The following is a 24848-nucleotide window of genomic DNA, read 5'->3' as shown; positions in this document are numbered from 1 at the left end:
CCACATGCACTAATGCAACCCCATACCATCAGAGATGCAGGCTTCTGAACTGAGCACTGATAACAACTTGGGTCGTCCTTCTCCTCTTTAGTCTGAATGACACGGCGTCCCTGATTTCCATAAAGAACTTCAAATTTTGATTCGTCTGACCACAGAACAGTTTTCCACTTTTCCACAGTCCATTTTAAACGAGCCTTGGCCCAGAGAAGACGTCTGCGCTTCTGGATCATGTTTAGATACGGCTTCTTCTTTGAACTATAGAGTTTTAGCTGGCAACGGCAGATGGCACGGTGAATTGTGTTCACAGATAATGTTCTCTGGAAATATTCCTGAGCCCATTTTGTGATTTCCAATACAGAAGCATGCCTGTATGTGATGCAGTGCCGTCTAAGGGCCCAAAGATCACAGGCACCCAGTATGGTTTTCCAGCCTTGACCCTTACGCACAGAGATTCTTCCAGATTCTCTGAATCTTTTGATGATATTATGCACTGTAGATGATGATATGTTCAAACTCTTTGCAATTTTACACTGTCGAACTCCTTTCTGATATTGCTCCACTATTTGTCGGTGCAGAATTAGGGGGATTGGTGATCCTCTTCCCATCTTTACTTCTGAGAGCCACTGCCACTCCAAGATGCTCTTTTTATACCCAGTCATGTTAATGACTTATTGCCAATTGACCTAATGAGTTGCAATTTGGTCTTCCAGCTGTTCCTTTTTTGTACCTTTTAACTTTTCCAGCCTCTTATTGCCCTGTCCCAACTTTTTTGAGATGTGTTGCTGTCATGAAATTTCTAATGAGCCAATATTTGGCATGAAATTTCAAAATGTCTCACTTTTGACATTTTATATGTTGTCTATGTTCTATTGTGAATACAATATCAGTTTTTGAGATTTGTAAATTATTGCATTCCGTTTTTATTTACAATTTGTACTTTGTCCCAACTTTTTTGGAATCGGGGTTGTAATACAAAGCTATTAACAAAAGACTTGACTAAAATGATATGTTTTCAGCTGGGACTTAAACACTAAGACTGCATCTGAGTCCCGAACACTATTTGGAAGGCTGTTCCATAACTGCAGGGCTTTGTAAGAAAAGGCTCTGCTGCAAAAAAAAAAAAAAATCACTCTTATGTGCTTGTTGAACATCCTGTTATATAGATTTAGCCCCTGTTTTGTGGCTATAAAAGCCTATATTCATCAGGGAAGGCTTTCCAGTAGATTTTGGAGCATAGCTGTATGAATTTGTGTTCATTAAGCCACAAGAGCATTAGTGAAGATAGGCATTGATACTGGATGAGAAAGCCTGGCATGCAGTTAGAATCATGGTTCTCTGCAGGTCACTCGAGTTCTTCTATAATAACCTCAGCAAACCATGTCATTTTGGACCTTGCTTTATGCACAGTGGCATTGTCACACTGGAACAGATTTGGGGCTCTTTAGTTCCAGTAAAGGCAACTTTTTAGTGCTACTGTACATCATACAAAGGCTGGACAATATTGACCCATTTACAGTACCAGTCAAAAGTTTGGACACATCTACTGTTAGGGGTGGTGGAGGTGTGGTGAGATAAGGATCCAAAAGCAGAACACCAACAGTAATCCAATAAATAAGGTGATTTAATCCAGGGAAAAAAGGGCGTGGCAAAAAGGTAAACAAACAGGACAAAAACGCAAATGGCAAAAATAGTCCGGGGGAAAAAAAGACAAAAAAATTGACAAAAACACAAGACAGGCAAGGGCAAAAATGCTAGTGCAAAAAAACATGAACAAGAATAAGCGCTAGAGTCAAACCATGAACCAGAAAAAAACACTTGGTGCAAAAAACCATGAACTAGAAAAATAAGCTAGAGAGAAAAACCATGAAACACAATGAGGCACAGAAATGGCTAGAGAAGCAAAACGAGACGTTCTGGCGAAGTCTGAGAACGGCGTTTAAATATCCAGTGGTGAAAACCAGGAAGTGAGTTCAGTTGAGATGGAATTCCCGTCCTGGATCCGGATCGGCACTGACTTGGGAGATCCGTAATCTCCGGAGTGGATGTCCGGGGCGGAGCATGACAAATTCAGTGTTTTTTCTTTTATTTTTATTAATTAAAAGACACTTCATGTCTTAAAGTAACGATGGACGTCGTTTTTCTTTACTTCATTGATCAGTTCTTGGCATAAGATGGATTACTACACTTGTGGAACAGGGCTATTTACTGTATAAATAGTACACAGGCTGTCGTTCCTGTGGAAGACGGCCTCATATGGACAGTTGAAAGTCGCACTTGGAAGATGCTCTGGACACTTACAGTAATGCTCTTATGGCTGAGGACTACAGTTGACTTGCTAACTTTAGGACTGCAGCTGTCATGAACAGTTTTGCACTCAAGTTTCCATCAATGAAGAGTTACAACATCAACGAAACAGACTTCATGTTAAAACTGTTAAAAATGTTATAATCACGTTGTCTGTTATCACCCAAATAAGGATGGGTTCCCTTTTGAGTCTGGTCCCTCTCGAGGTTTCTTTCTCATGTCGTCTGAGGGAGTTTTTCCTTGCCACCGTCTCCACAGGCTTGCTCATTGGGGATAAATTAGGGATAAAATTCGCTCATGTTTAAAGTCATAAAAATTCTGTAAAGCTGCTTTGCAACAATGTCTATTGTTAAAAGCGCTATAGAAATAAACTTGACTTGTATTTTTATTATTTACTATTTACTGTTTGATCTCAAACGCATTAAGAAGGCAAGAAATTGCACTAATTAACTTTTGACGAGACAAACCTGTTAATTGAAAAGCGTTCCAGGTGACTACCTCATGAAGCTGGTTAAGATAATGCATCATCAAGTGTACAAAGTGTCGTCAAGGTAAACGCTGGCTACGTTGAAGAATCTAAAATATGAAATGTATTTTAACACTTGTTTTGTTTACTACACAATTCCATATGTTATTTCATAGTTTTGATGTCTTCAGTATTGTTCTACGACATAGAAAATAGTCAAAATGCAGAAAACCCTATGAATGAGTAGGGGTGTCCAAACTTTTGACTGCTACTGTATAGATGTGGTGGTTAGGAGTCCACATACTTTTGGCCATATAATGCATTACGTTTACCATTCACATCTGTCGGCTTTTCAGTCTATATTCTTAATAAATGCACCCCTGTGTTTGCCTTTAGTTATCTCAAAGGCCTGTATTCATTTGGACTTCTTGAAACTCGTTTCTATGACCAAGCTGAGAAAGTAGCAAAGGAGGTAATCATGTTTCTCTGAACAACCAGCAAAAAGTTTTGTAATACATTTTCAATAGATCATATGTCAGACATAGTTGCTGTGGCTTTATCATGTTATATTTCATTAAAGCTACAATGGGTAAGATGTTTGTTTAGTAAGTAAATTGAAAAAATAATGAGTGAGTGAGTCAAGGGAGAGAAAGATCTCGTGTTATATGATGATCCTGAGTGGCTGTGAGTCAGCCTGACAATCCTGTAATAAACTCATAAACTCGCGGTCTGTGCTATGTCAGGGCATCCAGTCATAATTGATAGGACCTTTGTTCTATCATGTCAACACCAGACACAAAAGAAGTATGAATGGTAGGATCAGGAGAGAGAAAATGAGATAGCTGGAGAGCCAGTTTGTTTATTCTGTCTAATTTGGTTAGAAGCCAATGAACTTATAGATGATATGCAGTTTATTCTTGTTGTCGAGTTTGTATTATTACCCAGTTACCTATGAGTTAGAAAACGTATGGGTAGTAAATAATGTGTGAGTGAATTTCCATATTTTTGTATTTCCATTACATTGGACGAGGATGACTGGTTTGAGCCTTCTGCTTGTGTGATGTGTTTTTATTATCCTTTTTTTTTCAAGCTGCAGAAGAAAACACACAGGTTAAAAAGCAAAATGCATTAACGTTGGTCGAGTTTATTCTGCAGTTTGGAACACAGCCTCAAATCTTATCTAAATGTTTGCAACCACAGCTGTGAGATTAGCATGTGCAAGGATGAGAGTGCAGGACAACCAAGAGTTTTCTTTAAGTAGCTTACAATAACACCAGGAAATGGTAAAGTATCAAAATCTTACATCCTGTAGCTTTAAACTATAAATTATTTGCAAAATCAAATCCATTCTATGCATTGCATAAATGTTTTATATTATTTAAGTCTACGTTTCTGAGATAATCTGTCTCGCTGGCACATCTCTAGGGTCTTGCTTTAACTCGTGAGGATGGCTGGTGTGTCCATTCTGTAGCTCATGTCTATGAGATGAAGGCCGAAATAGAGAAGGGGCTGAAGTTCATGGCCTCCACTGAGAAAGACTGGATGGTCTGTATTTAAGTTTGCGTACGACATCAACACATGTGACATTTATGAAATCTTTTCCAGTTTCCATTAAACTCCTGTCTTTCATTCTAAAGGTGTGTGACATGTTGGCATGCCACAACTACTGGCATTGGGCACTTTATCACATTGAGAAGGTAAGTTTTCATAATGACAGTCTTCAGTTATGGTAGCTATTTCTGCATTGTATGTAATGAAGCACATGTATATCATGAAGTGTAGCCAGGAGGACAGTGTAACAGATTAAATGTGTTCTTGAACACACTGCATATACATGAAGTCGTCCTCTTTGAGTCTGGGAAATTACAGTCACATCTCCACGTTAAATTCAATTAATTTAATTCCTGTTTAAATAATGGACAACCTACACAAATGGGCAAAACAGTATTTATACATCTGGATAAGTAATAAAGTGTGTCACAATGGTGGAGTAGTTAGCACCGTTGCTTCACAGCAAGCAGTGTGAGTGTCATGTACAATGTAGAGGTCATGTATGCACCTGCCAACACTGAGAACTCCATTTCCCACAAATCACAGCAGCCTCTAAACATGGCTGCCATGGACTACAGCACCCAGCACACATCTCACCGCTCAGTCACCTGATTACTTATTGGACTCTATCCCCACAGCACACGATATATGCACACTCGCTGCACATGCACCTCACGAAGTAAATGCTCAGTTCTGTTGGTCTGACTTTACCAAGCCTTTGATTGCGTCACTGTTTATTCTGGTTTTGACCTTGTTTGTATTTTTGGACTTTGCCCTTTTGCCTCTGATATCTTGTTTGTTCCTCACCTGAACCTTGCCTGATTGTCAATTGTGATTTTGTCTCACATTCTGGATTTGTCTGCCCGTTTGCCTGAATACACTCACTTTTTGCTTTTATATAACTCTGTTTCAAAGTGTTCATTGTCATATGCACAGTAAGGACATGTCCACTTGTACAATGAAATTCTTATGCCTGACAGTAGAAATGGTCAAAATGCAGAAAAACCTATGAATGAGTAGGGGTGTGTGTGTGTGTGTGTGTGTGTGTGTGTGTGTGGAGAGCCCTCCACGATTATTGGTCCCCCTTGTAAAGATTAGTAAAAGAGTTAGAAAAAATCCACCTTTTGGTGAAGTTGCTTCATTTCACACTGAAAAAAAAGAAAAAAAATCCAGCCTTTAATTGAAATAAATTTATTCAGAGAAAAACAAATCCCTCGTCAAGAAATAATTATTTTCAACAAAAACACGTGCCACAGTTATTGGCACCCCTGGAAATTATAGTGAACACAAGGTAACTGAAGCATGTTTCCCATTTAAATTGTACATTTTTTAATTGATTTGAGTGTGCAGGGGGTGGCACAATGGTGTAGTGGTTAGCACGGTCACCTCACAGCAAGAAGGTCCTGGGTTCGAGTCTAGTGGCTGACGAGGGCCTTTTCTGTGTGGAGTTTGCATGTTCTCCCCATGTCTGCGTGGGTTTCCTCCGGGTGCTCCGGTTTCCCCCAAAGACATGCAGGTTAGATTAATTGGTGGCTCCAAACTGACCATGAGTGTGAATGGTTGTTTGTCTCTATGTGTCAGCCCTGCGATGACCTGGCGACTTGTCCAGGGTGTACCCCGCCTCTCACCCATAGTCAGCTGGGATAGGCTCCATCTTGTCTGCGGCCCTGCACAGGATAAGCGGCTACAGATAATGGATGGAGGGATGGATGGATGGAGTGTGCAGGAACTTTTAAGCTGTAATCCATGAGTTCCTGATTAACTGGGGAACAAATGAGGTGACACGAAGGCCAAATTCCCTTTGTCATCCATCAACATGGGAAAGATGAACATACAAACCAAATGAGGGAGAAGTATGTTGACCTTCATAAGTCAGGGAATGGTTATAAAACATAGCTACTCACATGAAAATGAATTTTTCTACCGTTATGGCAATAATAAAATGGACACCAACTGGAACTGTTACAAACTTACCTGGAAGAGGACCCAAGTTTATTTTGCCTCCATATACAGAGAAGAGGAGGGTAAGAGAGGCAAAAAAAAAAATCCACAAGGCAGGTGAATTACAAGAAAAAGTAAAGTCTTTAGATTTTCAAGTCTCCAAAATCACCATCAGACGTGACCTTCATACCAACAGATTATTTGGAAGGTCTCCCAGAAGAAAAGCGTTTTTCTGTCAGTTATCCACAAACATAAATGCCTGAAGTTTGTGAAACTCTACTACAACTTTGACTGGAACTGTGTTCTATGGTCTGATAGACCAAAAATAGAGCTTTTTGGCAATAAACACTCAAGTTGGGTTTGGTGTGTAAAGAAGGATGTCTATAATGAAAATAACTCTATCCCAACTGTAAAATATGGTGGAAGTTCTATGATGTTTTGCTCCAGAGGCTCTGGAAACCTTGTTAGAGTACATGGCATCATGGACTCCATGAAATACCAGGACATTTTAAATCAGAATCTGGCTGCCTCTACCAGGAAACTAAAACTGGCTCGTCATTGGATCTTCCAGCAGGACAATGATCTGAAGCTTATGTCCAAATCAACACAAAAATGGTTCACTGACCACACAATCAAGCTTCTGCTATGGCCATCTCAGTCCCCTGACCTGAACCCTGGTTTGAGTATTTCAGAAACTGCTGATCTCTTTATAAGGAACACCTGAGGTGTTTTCTATCAGTGATTTGTGTATGGTAATGCTTGGCAAAGCTTGCTTGGCACTGTAATAAAGAAGTATAAGGCAAAGTATCTGGGATGTCCCATCTAATGTCACTACAGCTAAATTAGGAAAACAGCCAAAAAATGTGAGCTTTTCTGCCAATGATATACGTTCACATCTCTACTCTAGACATTAATATATTTTACCAGAACGAAGTGGATTGCTTTTATATAGGTTTCTGTTTAATCTTGCTTTGACTTTCTGCCTGCAAAGATATTAGATAAGGATTTGGTTTTTGAACTTGGCGGTAAATATGTACAGTCAGCTTGTATTAGGATGTTTAAAGCCTTGCTAACTAAGTGTGATTTTCCTATTGAAAACGTGGTACAGTTCTATAAAATTTGGCAGGACATTTTTTTCTATATATAGATAATGTAATGGCATCTTTAAACGACAGTTTTCCTAATTTTTACTTTTAGGAGTAAACCGAATTTAAAATGCTATAACTTTACTTGTAATTGAGATGTGCAACTCAGACACTTAATTTCAGGAAAGTCAGTTTTCAGAATGAGTGTGTGTGTGTGTGTGTGTGTGTAATATATCTCAGTAAATCTCCAAATCTGACCATGTTTTCCCAGGCCTCTACAAATATGTGAAACACACATGTTAAAGTTAATGAATTTTTCATTTGCGGTGTATGTGCAGTTTTAAATGGTTGCTTTTCATGTTCTGTATTACGGTGTCTTGTGTTCTTCAGGGAGACTATGAAGCCGCATTGAAAATCTTTGATGAGCAGGTTAGTGGTCTAAAGATTACTCATGGCTATGTATGTACTAACGAGCATTAATATTGTCTTGAGTTGTGTGTGTGCAGCCCAGGGAGTGGTAAAAGCAAAAGTATGTTTCATATAGAATGTAAAAAAGCTAGAAGAAATTAAACATTTAATGACTTGGGTTTTATTCTGAGGGTAGGAACTATGAGAACAAATCCTTTCATGCATCTTTGTATTGTGTCCTGATAAGGTGCATTTACGCTTGTTTTCAAATGAAGATTGACCACCAGTGTCGGTTTCCACACAAATGATGTTCGTTACATCAACGTGTGTGTGTGTTTTTTTTTTATTTATTTATTTAAAAGTGCCAGTTTCAGTTGTATTGGTCCACCGTATTATGACAAAATGTATTTGTGACTTTTGAGGATGTTAGGGTTTTGCTGGGATTCGAACCTGGTTCGTTGGTGTGATGATCCAGCAAACCCCCACTAGGCCACCAGGGGGATGACTCAAATGCAGAGGCGTGAGGCGGAAGTAGAAAAAGAATCAAAAGGTTTATTTATACTATATACAGGGCAAAACAAAAAACAACAAAGAGTATAATCTAACACTGGGAAGACAAAGGGAAAAATAAAATATCAGAAGTTTAAGGTCCAAAAAGGAAAAGGCAAAAATGCAAAAGCTCAGAAGATCCAAAAACAGTCACTACTAAATCCAAAAGAAAGCAAAGTGCAAAACCAAGAACACAGTACAAAGGAAACTGGAGACTGAACTCAGGGGTATAAATACACAAACTAATTAAGGACACAGGTGAAGATAATTAGGACTAACAGGCAATTAACAAAAAAAAAAACACAAAACACAGGAACAGTGGCGGCCTCTAGAGGCCAAAATAAATATGACACGAAAAGGAAATAACAGCGGCCTCTAGAGGCCAAAACAGTCCAAGTCCTAACAGGACCCCCCCCCTCTAGGAGCGTCTCCTGACGTTCCCAGGGCGATCCGGATGGGCCGAATGGAAGTCCCGACACAGTTCTTTATCCAGGACATCCCGAGCAGGAACCCAGCAGCGCTCCTCAGGACCATAGCCCTCCCAGTCCACCAGATATTGCAACCCGCCGCGGACCCGGCGGGAGTCAAGCAGGCGATGCACAGTGAACACAGTCTGCCCCTGGAAGATGCGGGGGGGTGGGGGGTTCCTAGGGGCAGGGGCATACGTAGACGTCAGTACAGGCCGCAACAGGGAAACATGGAAAGTGGGGTTGATCCTCAGAGTCCGGGGCAACTGGAGCCGGTAGGAGACAGGGTTCACCCTGCGCACCACCTTGAAGGGGCCAATGTAACGAGGAGCAAGCTTGCAGTTCTCCACCCGCAGCGGAAGGTCCTTAGTGGACAGCCAAACCCGCTGCCCAGGGCGGAAAGTGTGTGCAGGTCTTCTGTGGCGGTTGGCCTGAGTCTGGTTGGTTCTGGAGGTCTGTATGAGGGTCTTCCTGACCTTGCTCCAGGTCTTGCGACACCGTCTCACATATTGGTTGACCGAGGGCACCCCCGCGTCCTCCTCCTGGTCCGGGAACAGAGGTGGCTGGAACCCGAATTGGCACTGGAATGGCGACAGCTTGGTGGCCGATGACTGCAGAGTGTTGTGGGCGTACTCTGCCCATGGCAGCCAGGTGCTCCATGATGTCGGGTTATCCATAGCCAGGCCTCGCAGGGTGGTTTCCAGGTCCTGGTTGAGCCTCTCCGTCTGACCATTGGACTGTGGGTGAAACCCAGAGGAGAGGCTGGCAGTGGCTCCGATGACCTTGCAGAACCCGTGCCACACTCGGGAGGAGAACTGGGGCCCTCGGTCTGAGACGATGTCCTGTGGAAGACCAAAGACTCGGAAGACATGATTAAATATAAGTTTCGCTGTTTCAAGAGCAGAGGGGAGTTTGCACAGAGGTATGAAGCGGCAGGCCTTGGAGAATCTGTCAACAATGACCAAAATGACCATGTTACCTTGTGACTCAGGGAGACCCGTGATGAAGTCGACTGCCACGTGGGACCAGGGACGCCGGGGAATGGTCAGAGGATGCAGGAGACCCTGGGGACGCTGTCGTGGGTTCTTGGTTCTGGTGCAAACCTCACAGGACAGGACAAATGACCTTACTTCCTGCTCCATGTTAGGCCACCAGAAGCGTCTTTTCAGGAAGTCCAGGGTCCTCCGAGCTCCCGGGTGGGCGGTGAGAGGGGAAGAGTGACCCCACTGGAGAACCTTGGCCCGGGCTTGATGTGGGACGTACAAGAGGCCCGGTGGCCCCGTCCCAGGACCGGGGTCCTGGCGTTGGGCTCGTCGAACAGCCTCCTCAATACCCCAGCGGACAGGGGCCACAATCCGGGACACCGGGATAATAGGCCCGACTTCATTCTCCCTGTTAGTGGCAGAGAACAGCCTGGACAGTGCGTCAGGTTTGGTGTTCTTGGAGCCGGGACGGTACGAGAGGGTGAAGTCAAACCGACTGAAAAATAGGGCCCACCTAGCCTGTCGAGGGTTCAGTCTCTTGGCTTGCTGGAGGTACTCCAGGTTCTTGTGGTCAGTCCAAACCAGGAATGGATGTTGCGCTCCCTCCAGCCAGTGCCTCCACTCCTCAAGGGCCAGTTTGACCGCTAACAGTTCTCGATCCCCCACATCGTACCGGGACTCCGCAGGACTCAGGCGGTGGGAGAAGTAAGCGCAGGGGTGCAGCTTTCCTTCCGAACGTTGAGAGAGTACCGCGCCGACACCACTGTCCGAGGCGTCCACCTCCACGATGAATGGTTGGGAGGTGTCCGGGAGGACCAGAATGGGTGCCGTGCAGAAGCGGGCCTTGAGGTCTTTGAACGCCTTTTCTGCCTGAGGAGACCAGCCATAAGATCCACCTGTCCCTTTGGTGAGGTCTGACATGGGTGCTGCCACAGAACTGAAGTTCCTGATGAACTTGCGGTAGAAGTTAGTGAATCCTAAGAACCGCTGAACCTCCTTAACGGACTTGGGAGTAGGCCAGTCCCGGACGGCCAGGGTCTTGGCAGGGTCCATTTGGAGTTGGCCTGTCCGTACAATAAATCCCAGAAAGGAGACCTCGGGAACATGAAATTCACATTTCTGGGCCTTGGCGAACAGATTGTTCTGTAGCAGCCTCTGGAGAACCTGGCGGACATGGTGGCGGTGCTCCTGCATGGTCTTGGAAAAGATAAGGATGTCATCGAGGTAGACAAAGACGTACAGGTTGATCATGTCCCTTAAGACGTCGTTGATTAGGGCCTGAAAAACAGCTGGTGCGTTGGTGAGTCCGAAGGGCATCACCTGGTATTCGTAGTGCCCAGACGGGGTGTTAAAGGCAGTCTTCCACTCGTCTCCCTGTCGGATACGGATGAGGTGGTATGCGTTCCGTAGGTCCAACTTGGTGAAGACGGTGGCGCCTTGGAGCAGGTCGAAAGCAGTGGACATCAGTGGAAGGGGATATCGGTTGCGCACAGTGATCTTGTTCAGGCCCCTGTAGTCAATACATGGTCGAAGCCCCCCATCCTTCTTGCCGACAAAGAAGAAGCTGGCACCAGCAGGTGAGGTGGAGGGTCGAATGAACCCAGAGACCAGGGCGTCTTTGAGGTATTCCTCCATAGCCTTGCGTTCTGGCTGAGAGAGGGAAAACAGTCTGCCACGAGGAGGGGTAGTCCCAGGGAGCAAGTCGATGGCACAGTCGTAGGCCCGGTGCGGAGGAAGAACGGCGGCCCTGCTCTTGCTGAATACTTCCTTGAGATCCCAGTACTCTGTGGGAACTTGAGATAACTCGGTGAGATCAGGGGGCTCGGCAGGAGACACAGGAGAGCTAGAGAGCAGACAAGAGGCATGGCATGCAGGGCCCCATTCCACAACCTGGCTTGTTACCCAGTCTATGCGAGGGTTGTGGCGAATAAGCCAAGGAAGGCCTAGAATAACTGGGAACTCAGGTGAAGGAATCAGGTGCAGGGATATTTCTTCCTTGTGACCTTGAGACTGGAGGAAGACTGGAGAAGTAACTTGGGTGACTCTTCCATCACCTAACGCTTGGCCATCGAGGGCAGACACAGACAGAGGGACTTCAAGAGGTGCAGTAGGTATATTGATGCTTTGGGCGAAGTGAATATCCATAAAGTTCCCAGCCGCCCCTGAGTCTATCAAAGCTTGACAAGAGTGGACAGACTCACCCCAGGAGATGGAGACCGGGATGTAGATTCCTTGACCAGGGAGTCCGGGAGAGAGGGTAGGCCTCGTCACAACCCTCCCTCGGCTGGACGGGGCGGTCCTTTTCCCAAGAGTTCGGGACATGATGCTCGGAAGTGACCAGGCTTGCCACAGTAGATGCAGCACTTGTCCCTCCTTCTGCGCTCCCTCTCAGATGCGGAGAGGCGAGTACGACCCACTTGCATGGGTTCTGGACAGTCACTGAAGGAGGTAGACTGTCTCCAGGTAGAGGTAGGGAGGCTGGGGGGGCTCAAGGCTTGGTGGCGTTCTCTCATCCTGTTGTCCAGACGAATAGCATGTGAGATGAGGGTTTCGAGGTCACTTGGGCATCCAATAGAGGCCAGACCATCCTTGATGGGGTCAGACAGACCATGGTGGAAGGCTGACACCAGGGCAGTCTCGTTCCATCCACTTACTGCTGCGAGTGTTCGGAACGAGATGGCGTAATCTGCGACGCTTCCTCCTTGCCGGATGGACATGAGCTTTCGGGCTGCGTCGGTACTGATGTCTGCCTGATCGAAGACCCGAAGCATCTCTTCAGAAAACAGCTGGAAATCAAAGCACTCAGGTCCCTGTCTTTGCCAGATAGCAGTAGCCCAGGCTCGCGCCTTACCAGCTAATAAGGTGATCACAAAGGCAATCTTGCGGCGATCCGTAGTGTAGGTGGTAGGCTGAAGCTCAAAGGTGAGTTGACACTGGGTAAGGAACTCTCGGCACTCACTGTGCTTGCCGTCATACCTCTGTGGTGCAGGAAGGCTGGGTTCGCGAGGTGAAGAAGGCAGCATGGCAGGAGGCACTGGAGCAGGAGTGGGAGCTGGATCAGGAGCAGGAACTGGATCAGGAGCAGGAGATGCAGGCAGAGATGTCAGCTGTGCCAGGGTTTTCCCAATTTGCTGAAGCAGTTCCTCGTGGCGAGCAAGGGCCTCACGTTGGCTGGTGAGCGTACGTCCATGAGCGTCCATGGTCGCTCCGAAGCGTGTCAAAGCTGCCATAATTCCCTGAAGGTTGGCCGGGTAGACAGTTGAAGCAGCCTCTGCTGAGTCGGTCATGACGGAGTCTTTCTGTTAGGGTTTTGCTGGGATTCGAACCTGGTTCATTGGTGTGATGATCCAGCAAACCCCCACTAGGCCACCAGGGGGATGACTCAAATGCAGAGGCGTGAGGCGGAAGTAGAAAAAGAATCAAAAGGTTTATTTATACTATATACACTATATACAGGGCAAAACAAAAAACAACAAAGAGTATAATCTAACACTGGGAAGACAAAGGGAAAAATAAAATATCAAAAGTTTAAGGTCCAAAAAGGAAAAGGCAAAAATGCAAAAGCTCAGAAGATCCAAAAACAGTCACTACTAAATCCAAAAGAAAGCAAAGTGCAAAACCAAGAACACAGTACAAAGGAAACTGGAGATAAACATAACAGCACAAAGACTCCGTGACAAGAGGACTGAACTCAGGGGTATAAATACACAAACTAATTAAGGACACAGGTGAAGATAATTAGGACTAACAGGCAATTAACAAAAAAAAACCAACACAAAATACAGGAACAGTGGCGGCCTCTAGAGGCCAAAATAAATATGACACGAAAAGGAAATAACAGCGGCCTCTAGAGGCCAAAACAGTCCAAGTCCTAACAGAGGAATCAAATCAATGCACCGTTATATCCTCGTAAAAAACACTGATGCAATCTATAACTGAATTTCACTCTTATTGGCATCACTAATTTTTTATATTGATATAATTATGTTTCTATAATATTTTAAATATTTCACAGTTCTACTGTATGACAGCTTAAAATGCAGTCCATGCAGTATGATTTATTAGTCTCGTGAACATTCCAGGTGTCCCGTCGCGGTGTAAAATCAGGAGCCATGCTGGACACAGTGGATGCCTGTTCACTGCTCTACAGGCTGGAAATGGAGGGTGAGACATCCTCTGAATATGAAAAATGCTACAATATTTCTATCTCTGATGGAAACAGTGTGTGAATGTATCATGTCATTGCATAGTCTACAGTATGTGAAGTTAACCCTAGAATTACTGGCACTCTTCATGAAATTGGGCAATATATGACGTAAGTAATACATGCAATGTGGCATACTTTTTATATGTATATCCTCATACTTAGTTTTCACAAGAGGCCCTGTCCCATTAGCCAGAAAGACACCAAAACATCAGTGATGCACCACCATATTTTATAGTGGCTGTCAGTTTTTTTTTTTTTTTTTTTAATTGTATGTACTCACAATTTCCCCCAAACATCATAATGATGTGCATGGCCCAAAAGTTGGATTTTAATCCTGTCTTTCTATGTAGTTTTGGTCCTATGTAGCTATAACCAATAAAACCCAATAAAAATAATTTAAGAAGAAGAAGCCTTTTATTTATCACATGTACACTCAACCACAGACTTAAGCACAGTGAAATTCCTCCTCTGCATTTAACCCATCTGAAGCAGTGAACACACACATGCACACACAAGTGAGCAATGAACACACACACAAATACCCAGAGCAGTGGGCAGCTATGCTACTGTGCCTGGGGAGCAGTTGGGGGTTAGGTGCCTTGCTCAAGAGCACTTCAGCCCAACCTTCAGGCCATGTCTGCCCCATGTTAACCTAACCACGTCTTTGGACTGTGGGGGAACCTGGAGGAAACCCACACAGACACGAGGAGAACATGTAAACTCCACACAGAAAGCACTGGGCTCGAACCCAGAACGCTCTTACTGTGAGGCGACAGTGCTAACCACTACACCACCATGCCACCCTCTGATGGCTTGCATGTCAAAGGAATTTTACGTGTGAAACTTCGTATTTATACCCAAAAGCATTTTAAATAAAACAGTTTAAAAAATGTTCTCAGTCAGAAATTCAAATCATTGTGAATAATGTATATTTTATAGTTGTGGGGTGTTTTTTTTTTCCCCCCAATAATTATTGATTTTTGGCCTGAGGTCTGATCATAGGCCATTTCTACAGAAAGCCCTTGCTTGTCATGACTTTATATGCTGACTTGTGAGTAGAAATATGATCACATTACCATGTGTGTACTTCCACTGCAGGTGTGACTGTGAAAGAGCGTTACCGGGAGCTGTTGCTGGTGACTGAGCCCCACTCTGAGGACCATACTCTTCTCTTTAATGACCTGCACTTCCTTATGGTGTCTTTGGGCTGCAAGGAAACAGGAATCACACAGCGACTGGTGGAGAGCCTACGAGAGCTGGCAAAGTGAGTTACTTTTCACGTACATGCCAACAAATAACGTGGAGGTTTGTGGGGTTATCTAGAGAACCCATGCACTGGGTGTGAGAGTGAGAACTTTGAGTGTCTCTACATGTTGAGGAACAGCTCTCAACTCAAGACTAAAATTTACCCTGACCGTGATTCCATGTTCAGCATCTTTTCATGATTTTATTCAGTAGACTGAATAAACATCGGAATTCTCCCCAGTAAACGAGAGGGTAGTTTCCCTGCGCCTTCAGGTCGGAGAAGGGTCTCTGACTGTCATTTGTGCTTATGTGCCAAGTGATAATTCAGAGTACCTGGCCTTCTTGGAGTCCTTGAGTGGGGTGCGAGACAGTGCACCACGAGGGGACTCCATTGTTTTACTGGGGGACTTCAATGCTCACGTGGGCAATGACAATGAGACCTGGAGGGGTGTGATTGGGAGGAACTGCCTGCCCGATCTGAATCCGAGTGGTGTTCTGTTGTTGGACTTCTGTGCCCTGCATGGTTTGTCCATAACGAACACCATGTTCGAGCATAAGAGTGTCCATAAGTGCACGTGGCACAAGGACACTCCAGGGCGTAGATCGATGATCGACTTTGTAGTCGTTTCGTCTGATCTGCGACCATATGTCTTGGGCACTCAGGTGAAGAGAGGAGCAGAGCTGTTAACTGATCACTACCTGGTGGTGAGCTGGATCAGATGGTGGGGGAGGATGCCAGACAGACCTGGTAGGCCCAAGCATGTAGTGAGGGTATGCTGGGAATATCTGGCGGAGGCTCCTGTCTGTCGGATCTTCAACTGCTACCTCTGGCAGAGCTTCAACTACATGGATGGGGACATTGAGTCTGAGTGGACCATGTTCCGCACCTCCACTGCTGAGGTGGCCGTGCAGAGCTGCAGCTGCAAGGTTGTTGGTGCCTGTCGTGGTGGTAATCTCTGAACCCGGTGGTGGACACCTGTGCTGAGGGGAGCCATCAAGCTGAAGGAGTCCTATCAGGCTTGGTTAGCCTGTGGGTCTCCAGAGGCAGCTGACAGGTACTGATGGGCCAAGCGGAATGCGGCTCTGGCAGTTGCTGAAGCAAAAACTCAGGTGTGGGAGGAGTTTGGCAAGATCATGGAAAGCAACTTTCAGTCGGCCTCGAGGAGATTCTGGCAAACCATCTGGTGGCTCAGGAGGGGGAAGCAGTGTTCTGTTCCAGCTGTCTACAGTGGGGATGGAGTGCTGTTGACCTCAACTGGGGATATCGTCCAGCGGTGGAAGGAATACTTCGAGGATCTTCTCAATCCCACCTTCATGTCATCTGAGGAGGATGCGGAGTCTGAAGGCAATTGGGAGGACTCGCCCATCACGAGGGCTAAGGTTGCCAAGGTGGTTAAAATGCTCCTCAGTAGCCTGGCTCTGGGGGTGGATGAGATTTGCCCTGAGTTCCTGAAGGCGCTGGATGTTGTTGGGCTGTCTTGGCTGACACACATCTTCAGCATTGTATGGAAGTTGGGGACAGTGCCAATGGATTGGCAGACTGGGGTGGTGGTCCCCCTTTTCAAAAAGGGGGACTGGAGAGTGTGTTCCAACTATAGGGGGATCACACTTCTCAGCCTCCCAGGGAAAGCCTATGCTGGGGTGCTGAAGAGGAGAGTCTGGTCGATAGTCGAACCTCGGATTCAGGAAGAATAAAGTGGTTTTCGTCCTGGTCATGGAACACTGTTCCAGCTCTTTACCTTTGCAAGGGTGCTGGAGGGTGCATGGGAGTTTGCCCAACTGGTCTACAGTGGTGCTTGAAAGTTTGTGAACCCTTTAGAATTTTCTATATTTCTGCATAAATATGACCGAAAACATCATCAGATTTTCACACAAGTCCTAAAAGTAGATAAAGAGAACCCAGTTAAACAAGTGAGACAAAAATATTATACTTGGTCATTTATTTATTGAGGAAAATGATCCAATATTACATATCTGTGAGTGGCAAAAGTATGTGAACCTCTAGGATTAGCAAATAATTTGAAGGTGAAATTAGTCAGGTGTTTTCAATCAATGGGATGACAATCAGGTGTGAGTGGGCACCTTGTTTTATTTAAAGAACAGGGATCTATCAAAGTCTGATCTTCACAACACATGTTTGTGGAAGTGTATCATGGCATGAACAAAGGAGATTTCTGAGGACTTCAGAAAAAGCGTTGTTGATGCTCATCAGGCTGGAAAAGGTTGCAAAACCATCTCTAAAGAGTTTGGACTCTACCAATCCACAGTCAGACAGATTGTGTACAAATGGAGGAAATTCAAGACCATTGTTACCCTCCCCAGGAGTGGTTGACCAACAAAGATCACTCCAAGAGCAAGGCATGTAATAGTCGGCGAGGTCACAAAGGACCCCAGGGTAACTTCTAAGCAACTGAAGGCCTCTCTCACATTGGCTAATGTTAATGTTCATGAGTCCACCATCAGGAGAACACTGAACAACAATGATGTGCATGGCAGGGTTACAAAGAGAAAGCCACTGCTCTCCAAAAAGAACATTGCTGCTCGTCTGCAGTTTGCTAAAGATCACATGGACAAACCAGAAGGCTTTTGGAAAAATGTTTTGTGGATGGATGAGACCAAAATAGAACTTTTTGGTTTAAATGAGAAGCGTTATGTTTGGAGCAAGGAAAACACTGCATTCCAGCAAAAGAACCTTTTCCCATCTGTGAAACATGGTGGTGGTAGTATCATGGTTTGGGCCTGTTTTACTGCATCTGGGCCAGGACGGCTTGCCATCGTTGATGGAACGATGAATTCTGAATTATACCAGCGAATTCTAAAGGAAAATATCAGGACATCTGTCCATGAACTGAATTCTCAAGAGAAGGTGGGTCATGCAGCAAGACAGTGACCCTAAGCACAAGTCATTCTACCAAAGAATGGTTAAAGAAGAATAAAGTTAATGTTTTGGAATGGCCAAGTCAAAGTCCTGACCTTAATCCAGTCGAAATGTTGTGGAAGGACCTGAAGCGAGCAGTTCATGTGAGGAAACCCACCAACATCCCAGAGTTGAAGCTGTTCTGTACGGAGGAATGGGCTAAAATTCCTCCAGGCCGGTGTGCAGGACTGATCAACAGTTACTGGAAATGTTTAGTTGCAGTTATTGCTGCACAAGGGGGTCACACCAGATACTGAAAGCAAAGGTTCACATACTTTTTGCCACTCACAGATATGTAATATTGGATCATTTTCCTCAATAAATAAATGACCAAGTATAATATTTTTGTCTCATTTGTTTAACTTGGTTCTCTTTATCTACTTTTAGGACTTGTGTGAAAATCTGATGATGTTTTAGGTCATATTTATGCAGAAATATAGAAAATTCTAAAGGGTTCACAAACTTTCAAGCACCACTGTACATGTGTTTTGTGGACCTGGAGAAGGCTTACAACTGTGTCCCTCATGGTGCCCTGTGGGGGCTGCTTCAGGAGTATGGGGTTCGTGGCCCACTACTGTGGGCCATTCGGTCCCTGTATGACTGGAGCAGGAGTTTGGTTTGCATTGCTGGCAGTAAGTCAGACTCATTCCCGGTGCAGGTGGGACTCCGCCAGGGCTGTCCTTTGTCACCAGTTCTGTTCATAACTTTTATGAACAGAATTTCTAGGCGCAGCCAAGGGGCGGAGGGTGTCCGGTTTGGTGGCCTCAGGATCGTGTCTCTGCTTTTTGTGGATGATGTGGTCCTATTGGCCTCATCAATCTGTGACCTCCAGCAGGCGCTGGGACAGTTTGCAGCTGAGTGTGAAGCAGCTGGGATGAGGATCAGCACCTCCAAGTCCGAGGCCATGGTACTCAGCCGGAAACGGGTAGGGTGCCCACTTTGGGTCAGGGGGATTTGCTGCCTCAAGTGGAAGAGTTTAAGTATCTCAGGGTCTTGTTTATGAGTGAGGGTAGGGGAGAGTGGGAGTTGGACAGACGGATCAGGTCAGCATCAGCAGTGATGCGGATGCTAAACTGGTCTGTTAGATTAGATTTTATTTGCCATTTGTGCATAAACCAACAGTTCAGACACATTGGAGTTTTTGTGCAGGGCTCTCTGAATCAACAGTTTAGGAGATAAAACACTATTTAAAAAAAAACATTAGGAAATAGAACATTTATAATAAAAATATAAAGCACTATACAAAAAGATGGTAATATATACAAAATTAGAAAAAATACAAGTATTAAACAAAAGGGGAGAGCAAATGTTAAATAATAGTAATAAAATAAAAGGCTAGTCCTGATTGCTGTTCCTGGATTATGAAAAGAGGGGAAAGTTATATGGAAATATTGTACATTTTGGGAGGGGGATGAGAGTTATGTGGGGATATTGCACAGTTAGAATATTGCACATTTATCAGAGGGTATATAACACATAATCCTATTTCACAGATAATAATACATCACATATTGCATATGACAAGTGAAGTGAGGTAGTAATGGGTTATTGTTACACTTATTCAATAGTTTTGTTTTGCCATCAGTCTGACTGTGGCAGGGAAGAAGCTGTTGAAGAACCGTGTTCTATGAGTGATGATGCTGTCCGCTCTGCTGCGTCTCAAGTTGTACGTGCAGTGTTTGTGTCTGAGCAGAGAGTGAGCTGGGTGGAGTGAGTCTCTGATGATTCCCTCTGCTTTTTTCTGACAACGCTGCACGTATATAGAGCCCATGGAAGGAAGTTTTGTCCCTATGACTCTCTCCTCAGTCTTTATGACTCTTTGCAGAGCCTTCCTCTCTGCCTGTGTGGTGTTACCATACCAGACAGCGATGCTTGTGGTGAGGATGCTCTCTATCAGTCCTCTGTAGGCCAGGGTGAGAGGGCGTTGGTTCAGATCAGCTTTCCTGAGCAGCCTGATGAAATAAAGCCTTTGCTGGGCTTTTTTCACTGTGGCTGTGGTGTTAAGAGTCCAGCTCAGGTCAGATGTAACCTGCAGTCCCAGGAATCTGTAGCTGTCGGCCCTCTCCACCTCAGTCCCTTTGATGATGAGAGGCTGTAGAGGGGGAGGATTCGTCCTGAAGTCCAGTATTATTTCTTTGGTCTTGTCTGTGTTGAGGATGAGGTCGTTCTCCTCTCCATAGACAAGAATGTTGTTTACCAAGGTCCTGTACCCTGACTCGTCTCCCCCCTTGATGAGCTCCAGGATAGTGGCGTCATCAGCGTATTTTATGATGGTGTTGTCCTGGGTGGAGACACAGTCATGGGTATACAGGGTGAAGAGTTTGAAGTGTTGTGGCAAAGAGAGAGCTGAGCTAAAAGGCAAAACTCTACTGGTCCATCTACATTCCTACTGGTCCATCTACATTCCCACTCTCACCTATGGTTACAAGTTATGGGTAGTGACCTAAAGAATGAGATTGTGGATACAAGCGGTCGAAATGGGTTTTCTCCGCAGGGTGGCTAGGCTCTCCCTTAGAGATAGGGTGAGAAGCTCGGCCATTTGGGAGAGGCTCAAAGTAGAACCATTGCTCCTCCACATCGAAAGGAGTCAGTTGAGGTGCCTTGGGCACCTTGTTAGGATGCCCCTGGACGTCTCCCAAGGGAGGCTCTCTGGGCATATCCCACTGGGAGGAGACCCCAAGGCAGACCCAGGACACACTGGAGAGATTATATCTCTCAGCTGGCCTGGGAATGCCTCGGTGTTCCCCTGGAAGTGCTGGTGGAGGTGGCCAGAGAGAGGGAGGTCTGGGCAACTCTGCTTAGGCTGCTACCCCTGCAACCCGGACCTGGATAAGCAGCAGAAGATGGATGGATGGATGGATGGATATTCAGTGGATGAAGAATAAGAAAATGAACAAGGATCAGGGAGAGTGAATTGTAAGAGTGGCGTGTTTTTTATAATGTGATGTGAGGTGAAGACGTCCTTATAGAGTGCAGCATCTGTTCAAGATTGTTATTATTTCTCCAGGGAGCAAAAATTTTACATGATCCTGTCCTCTGCAATGACTTTTGGCTGAGTTTTTCCAAAAGTTACACAAGTTGAACCATTTTTGGACGATACTTAAGAGAAGACACAAGACTGTGAACTCTGTTAATCTGGAATACTGATTTTTGGAATAATTCTGGGTATTGGCTTAGAATTGTCTATGAATATGATCTGTAATTGTTTTTCCTGTGGTCTGATGCTTTGTCTGATCTTTTCACAGAGATCCTGAGGAAAACTATCAGCACCAGCTTGCTAGTACTGTTGGGTTACCCATGTGTCAGGCCATGGTGGAATATGATAAAGGAAACTACAGTAAGACAGTGGAGCTGCTTAAACCATTAAGATATCGCTTCACGCAGATAGGTGGCAGTGATGCACAGGTCAGGCCATCCAGAACCTGGTTTTCCCTATATTAGTGCCCCATACCACATACAATAATTTGGTTGACATGTGTTATTGTATTTTTTTTTTTTAAGAGGGATGTTTTCAACCAGCTACTTATCCATGCTGCAATGAAGTCACAAGACAAACATCATCAAAGATTTGCCAGGTGATACATAGCTCATAACCTGATTATCTGCAAAATAGGTACCTCACACTAGTGTTATGCATAATTAACTGTTCTGTAGCACACCTTCCGGGTATTTATCTGAATCCAATTTTTCCAGGTGCCTGCTGGTTGAAAGAGATGCAGCGAGACTGAACTCCCCTCTCACTGACCGACTCATCCAGAGAGCCCACTCTCTACATGTGTAACTGCTCAGTACATAGGGTGACCAGATTTCCCTAGTCTGAAACTGGGACACTTTTGCGCACGACCATGCTCGTGCTCTCACACCTTTTTTTTACGTAAACGTGACACTCAGAGAGGTGCTCTTATCATTTTGTTGAAGCTCACATTTATCAACATCTCACATGAAATAAAACAAACAGGCATTTTGTTATCTAGTAGCATAGTGGTATACAGATCAGTTAAATTATGGTCAGACAACAGATTTTGTAATGGCTGAGAATAGGCCAGGCTATGTCCATAGGCCAAATTTAAACTGATTTATTTCACCTGTTTGTGAGAACACCAAGAAGAATGCATATGCACATGTAGGCTATATCTCTAAAATTGTATGCACTATAGCATGAACTTAAAAAGTAGATATGTGACCTCAACATAGCCTAGGTCAGAATCAATCTTACTAACCATTCCCCACAACTGAATGAATAAAGCAAGAAGATGTGTACAAAAGTGAGCACTTTAATGGAAGGTGCAACAAGCTGTTCAACACAGCAATATGGCCAAACTGTCAGAATGGTATGTTAAACAGAAACAAAAAAGAGACAATTGATTTGAGAATATATACTACGGAAGCCGCGAGAGGCCCTTCATATAATCCTTTTTTTATTCACCTTGTTATTCCGAGATAACGACATAATTAATTCAGGATCTCGAGAAAACAACACAGCTAATTCGAGCTCTCGAGAAAACAAAACCGTTATTCCGTGATCTCGAGAAAACAAAAGAGTTATTTCATGATCTCGAGTAAACAGCTGAGAAATGGTTCATTGAGGTGCGCCAAGAGACTTGTGATATGCTGACTTTGGGGCTATTTCTCATTCTGTATAGACGCAACTTTGGTCATTAGAATGTCTGGAATAATCGATCACCTAATAAGGCAATATTTTGATCAGGGGTTGACACAGGGAGAGATTGCATTAAGTCTTTTAATAAGGGATAATTTCAAAATTAGTCCGCGGCACCTCCGCAGAAGACTGGCCCGGCTTCGTCTCTACCGACGGAGATACAGTGATCCAGCTGAGATCATGAAATAATTGTTTTGTTTTCTCAAGATCACGGAATAATTGTTTTGTTTTCTCGAGACCTCGAAATAACGGTTTTATTTTCTCGAGATCTCGAATTAGTGTTGTTTCCTCGAGATCCTGAATTAATTATGTCGTTATCTCGGAATAACGGTTTTGTTTTCTCGAGATCTCTAATTAGTTGTGTTGTTTTCTCGAGATCCTGAATTAATTATGTCGTTATCTCGGGATAACAAGGTGAATAAAAAAGATTATATGAAGGGCCTCTCTCAGCAATAAAGGAGGAGAGGGGCGACAGCCCGAGGAAAGCCCCCACAGGAGCGCACAGCATTTGCAACATAGGCTACCCAACTCAGTACAAGAACAAAGCACTTACAGTGTGTGCAGTAGGCTTCGTGCGCATTGTTCTGCACCTCTCGGAGGAAGGGGTAGGTGCCCTGTAAACCTTTGGAAAAGGTACATTTTCTTTTCGGCATAACTGCTGTGGCGTTACTGCTGCTAGCTGCTCGACAAAGAACATTCGTGCCAGTTAATGTTTATTTTATTGTTGCATGGCAACATGTTCTGTTGTCTGGAATAATGTGGCTAAATAAACACCCATGTCACAGGGCCAGGGGGCAGTAACCAGGGAAGTTTGCGATTCCTGTCAATTCATCAAAATAGTAAATGCAGAAAACCGGGACATATCCGTGTCCCGACAGACTTTTGTCGGGACTCGGGACACACAACCCCAAATCGGGACTGTCCCGGTAAAACCGGGACGTCTGGTCACCCTATCAGTACATCCACTACAGACTTATTCCTTCAACTATTACTTCTCCCACTACAGCTACTGCTAAATAACCTTACATATGTTTCAATACTTTATCAACCTGAGATTTTTGTTTTATTACACACACAGCTGTTGAATTTTCCAGTCTAATTGATTAAAAAGTGTTGATTACTTTTCTGCAAGCGCACCTCTGAAAGTAGTTCTGGCTGTAAAGCAAATCAAAAGTTAACGAAGTGCGATCAAAAAGAGGCAAAATGGGCAGGACCAAGCAGTAACTTTTGTGTCAGTATGCCACACGATGTCGCACTGTCAATATCGGGACCTGTGTTACTCATGTTTTTGTGACAACGTGCAAGTGTGCGTTTGCGATTTTACTATCGACCTCAAACTTGAATTTTTGAATTAAATTTAATTATTAACAAATATAAAAGTATGATATGTCATTCCTTAATTAAAAAAAATGTGAATGTTGGCAAATTACAAAACTAGTATAAGAAGAATAAACTTCTTTGTGCTGTTATTGGAAAATAGCCAAAAAAATGGAGTGGTGTGGTTACCCCACACTAAGGTTTAAAAGCCTGTCCCGTGATTTAGTCCTTACTTAATCATTATTATGGCCACAGACCAAACAAGATGCTACAGAACAGCAAATTAATAAGGAAAACAAAATTTTTATGGAACTTATTAACCGCTCACTCTCGGATCCTAATTGAGCTTTAAACAAGTGCTTTATTAAAGGCAGGTGCACTCGGAGGGTAAACCCCATAAGTCTATCAATAAAAGACTCATAAACAGTGCTAGAATTAACTGTAAAACATAAGTGTGTAGTTTGCTACAAGTGTCTAATTTGTCTTTTCGATTTTGTCCTTTTCCAATAAAATTAGATTGAGGTTGTGCCAAAAAAATTAAATTCTAATTTTCTAGTATTTAAAATGAGGACATTTTAAACAAAAATGCTAAACTATAGAATGTTCAAAAACTTGTGACTGAGTGTATAAAAATATGTGATAATATGAAACTAATGGTTAACAACCACTTTAAAAAGTATTGGTCTTTAAATGTAAAAATTGAGCTGATGTGTTCACTGAATTTGTCATGAAATGCAGTTCAATAATA

General features: G+C 44.1%; 1 protein-coding gene across 2 annotated transcripts in view; it reads left to right on the top strand.

Moving 5' to 3' along the window:
• ttc38 (tetratricopeptide repeat domain 38) overlaps window positions 1-23909 on the top strand; it is a 35920-nt gene extending 12011 nt beyond the window's left edge. For both annotated transcript variants that reach the window (XM_060923696.1, XM_060923695.1), the window contains 9 exons: window positions 3167-3242; window positions 4196-4315; window positions 4408-4467; window positions 7738-7776; window positions 13837-13918; window positions 15060-15225; window positions 21369-21528; window positions 21625-21698; window positions 21817-23909. In XM_060923696.1, coding sequence (XP_060779679.1) covers window positions 3167-3242; window positions 4196-4315; window positions 4408-4467; window positions 7738-7776; window positions 13837-13918; window positions 15060-15225; window positions 21369-21528; window positions 21625-21698; window positions 21817-21904 — 865 coding nt within the window. In that variant the 3' untranslated portion in view covers window positions 21905-23909. The remainder of the gene's footprint in view (window positions 1-3166; window positions 3243-4195; window positions 4316-4407; window positions 4468-7737; window positions 7777-13836; window positions 13919-15059; window positions 15226-21368; window positions 21529-21624; window positions 21699-21816) is intronic.
• Window positions 23910-24848: the final 939 nt, after the last annotated feature.

Source organism: Neoarius graeffei, chromosome 6, assembly GCF_027579695.1.
Source record: "Neoarius graeffei isolate fNeoGra1 chromosome 6, fNeoGra1.pri, whole genome shotgun sequence".
Taxonomy (NCBI): Eukaryota; Metazoa; Chordata; class Actinopteri; order Siluriformes; family Ariidae; genus Neoarius; species Neoarius graeffei.
The sequence above is the reverse complement of the archived record's forward strand: the minus strand, read 5'-3'. Positions and strand labels throughout refer to the sequence as shown.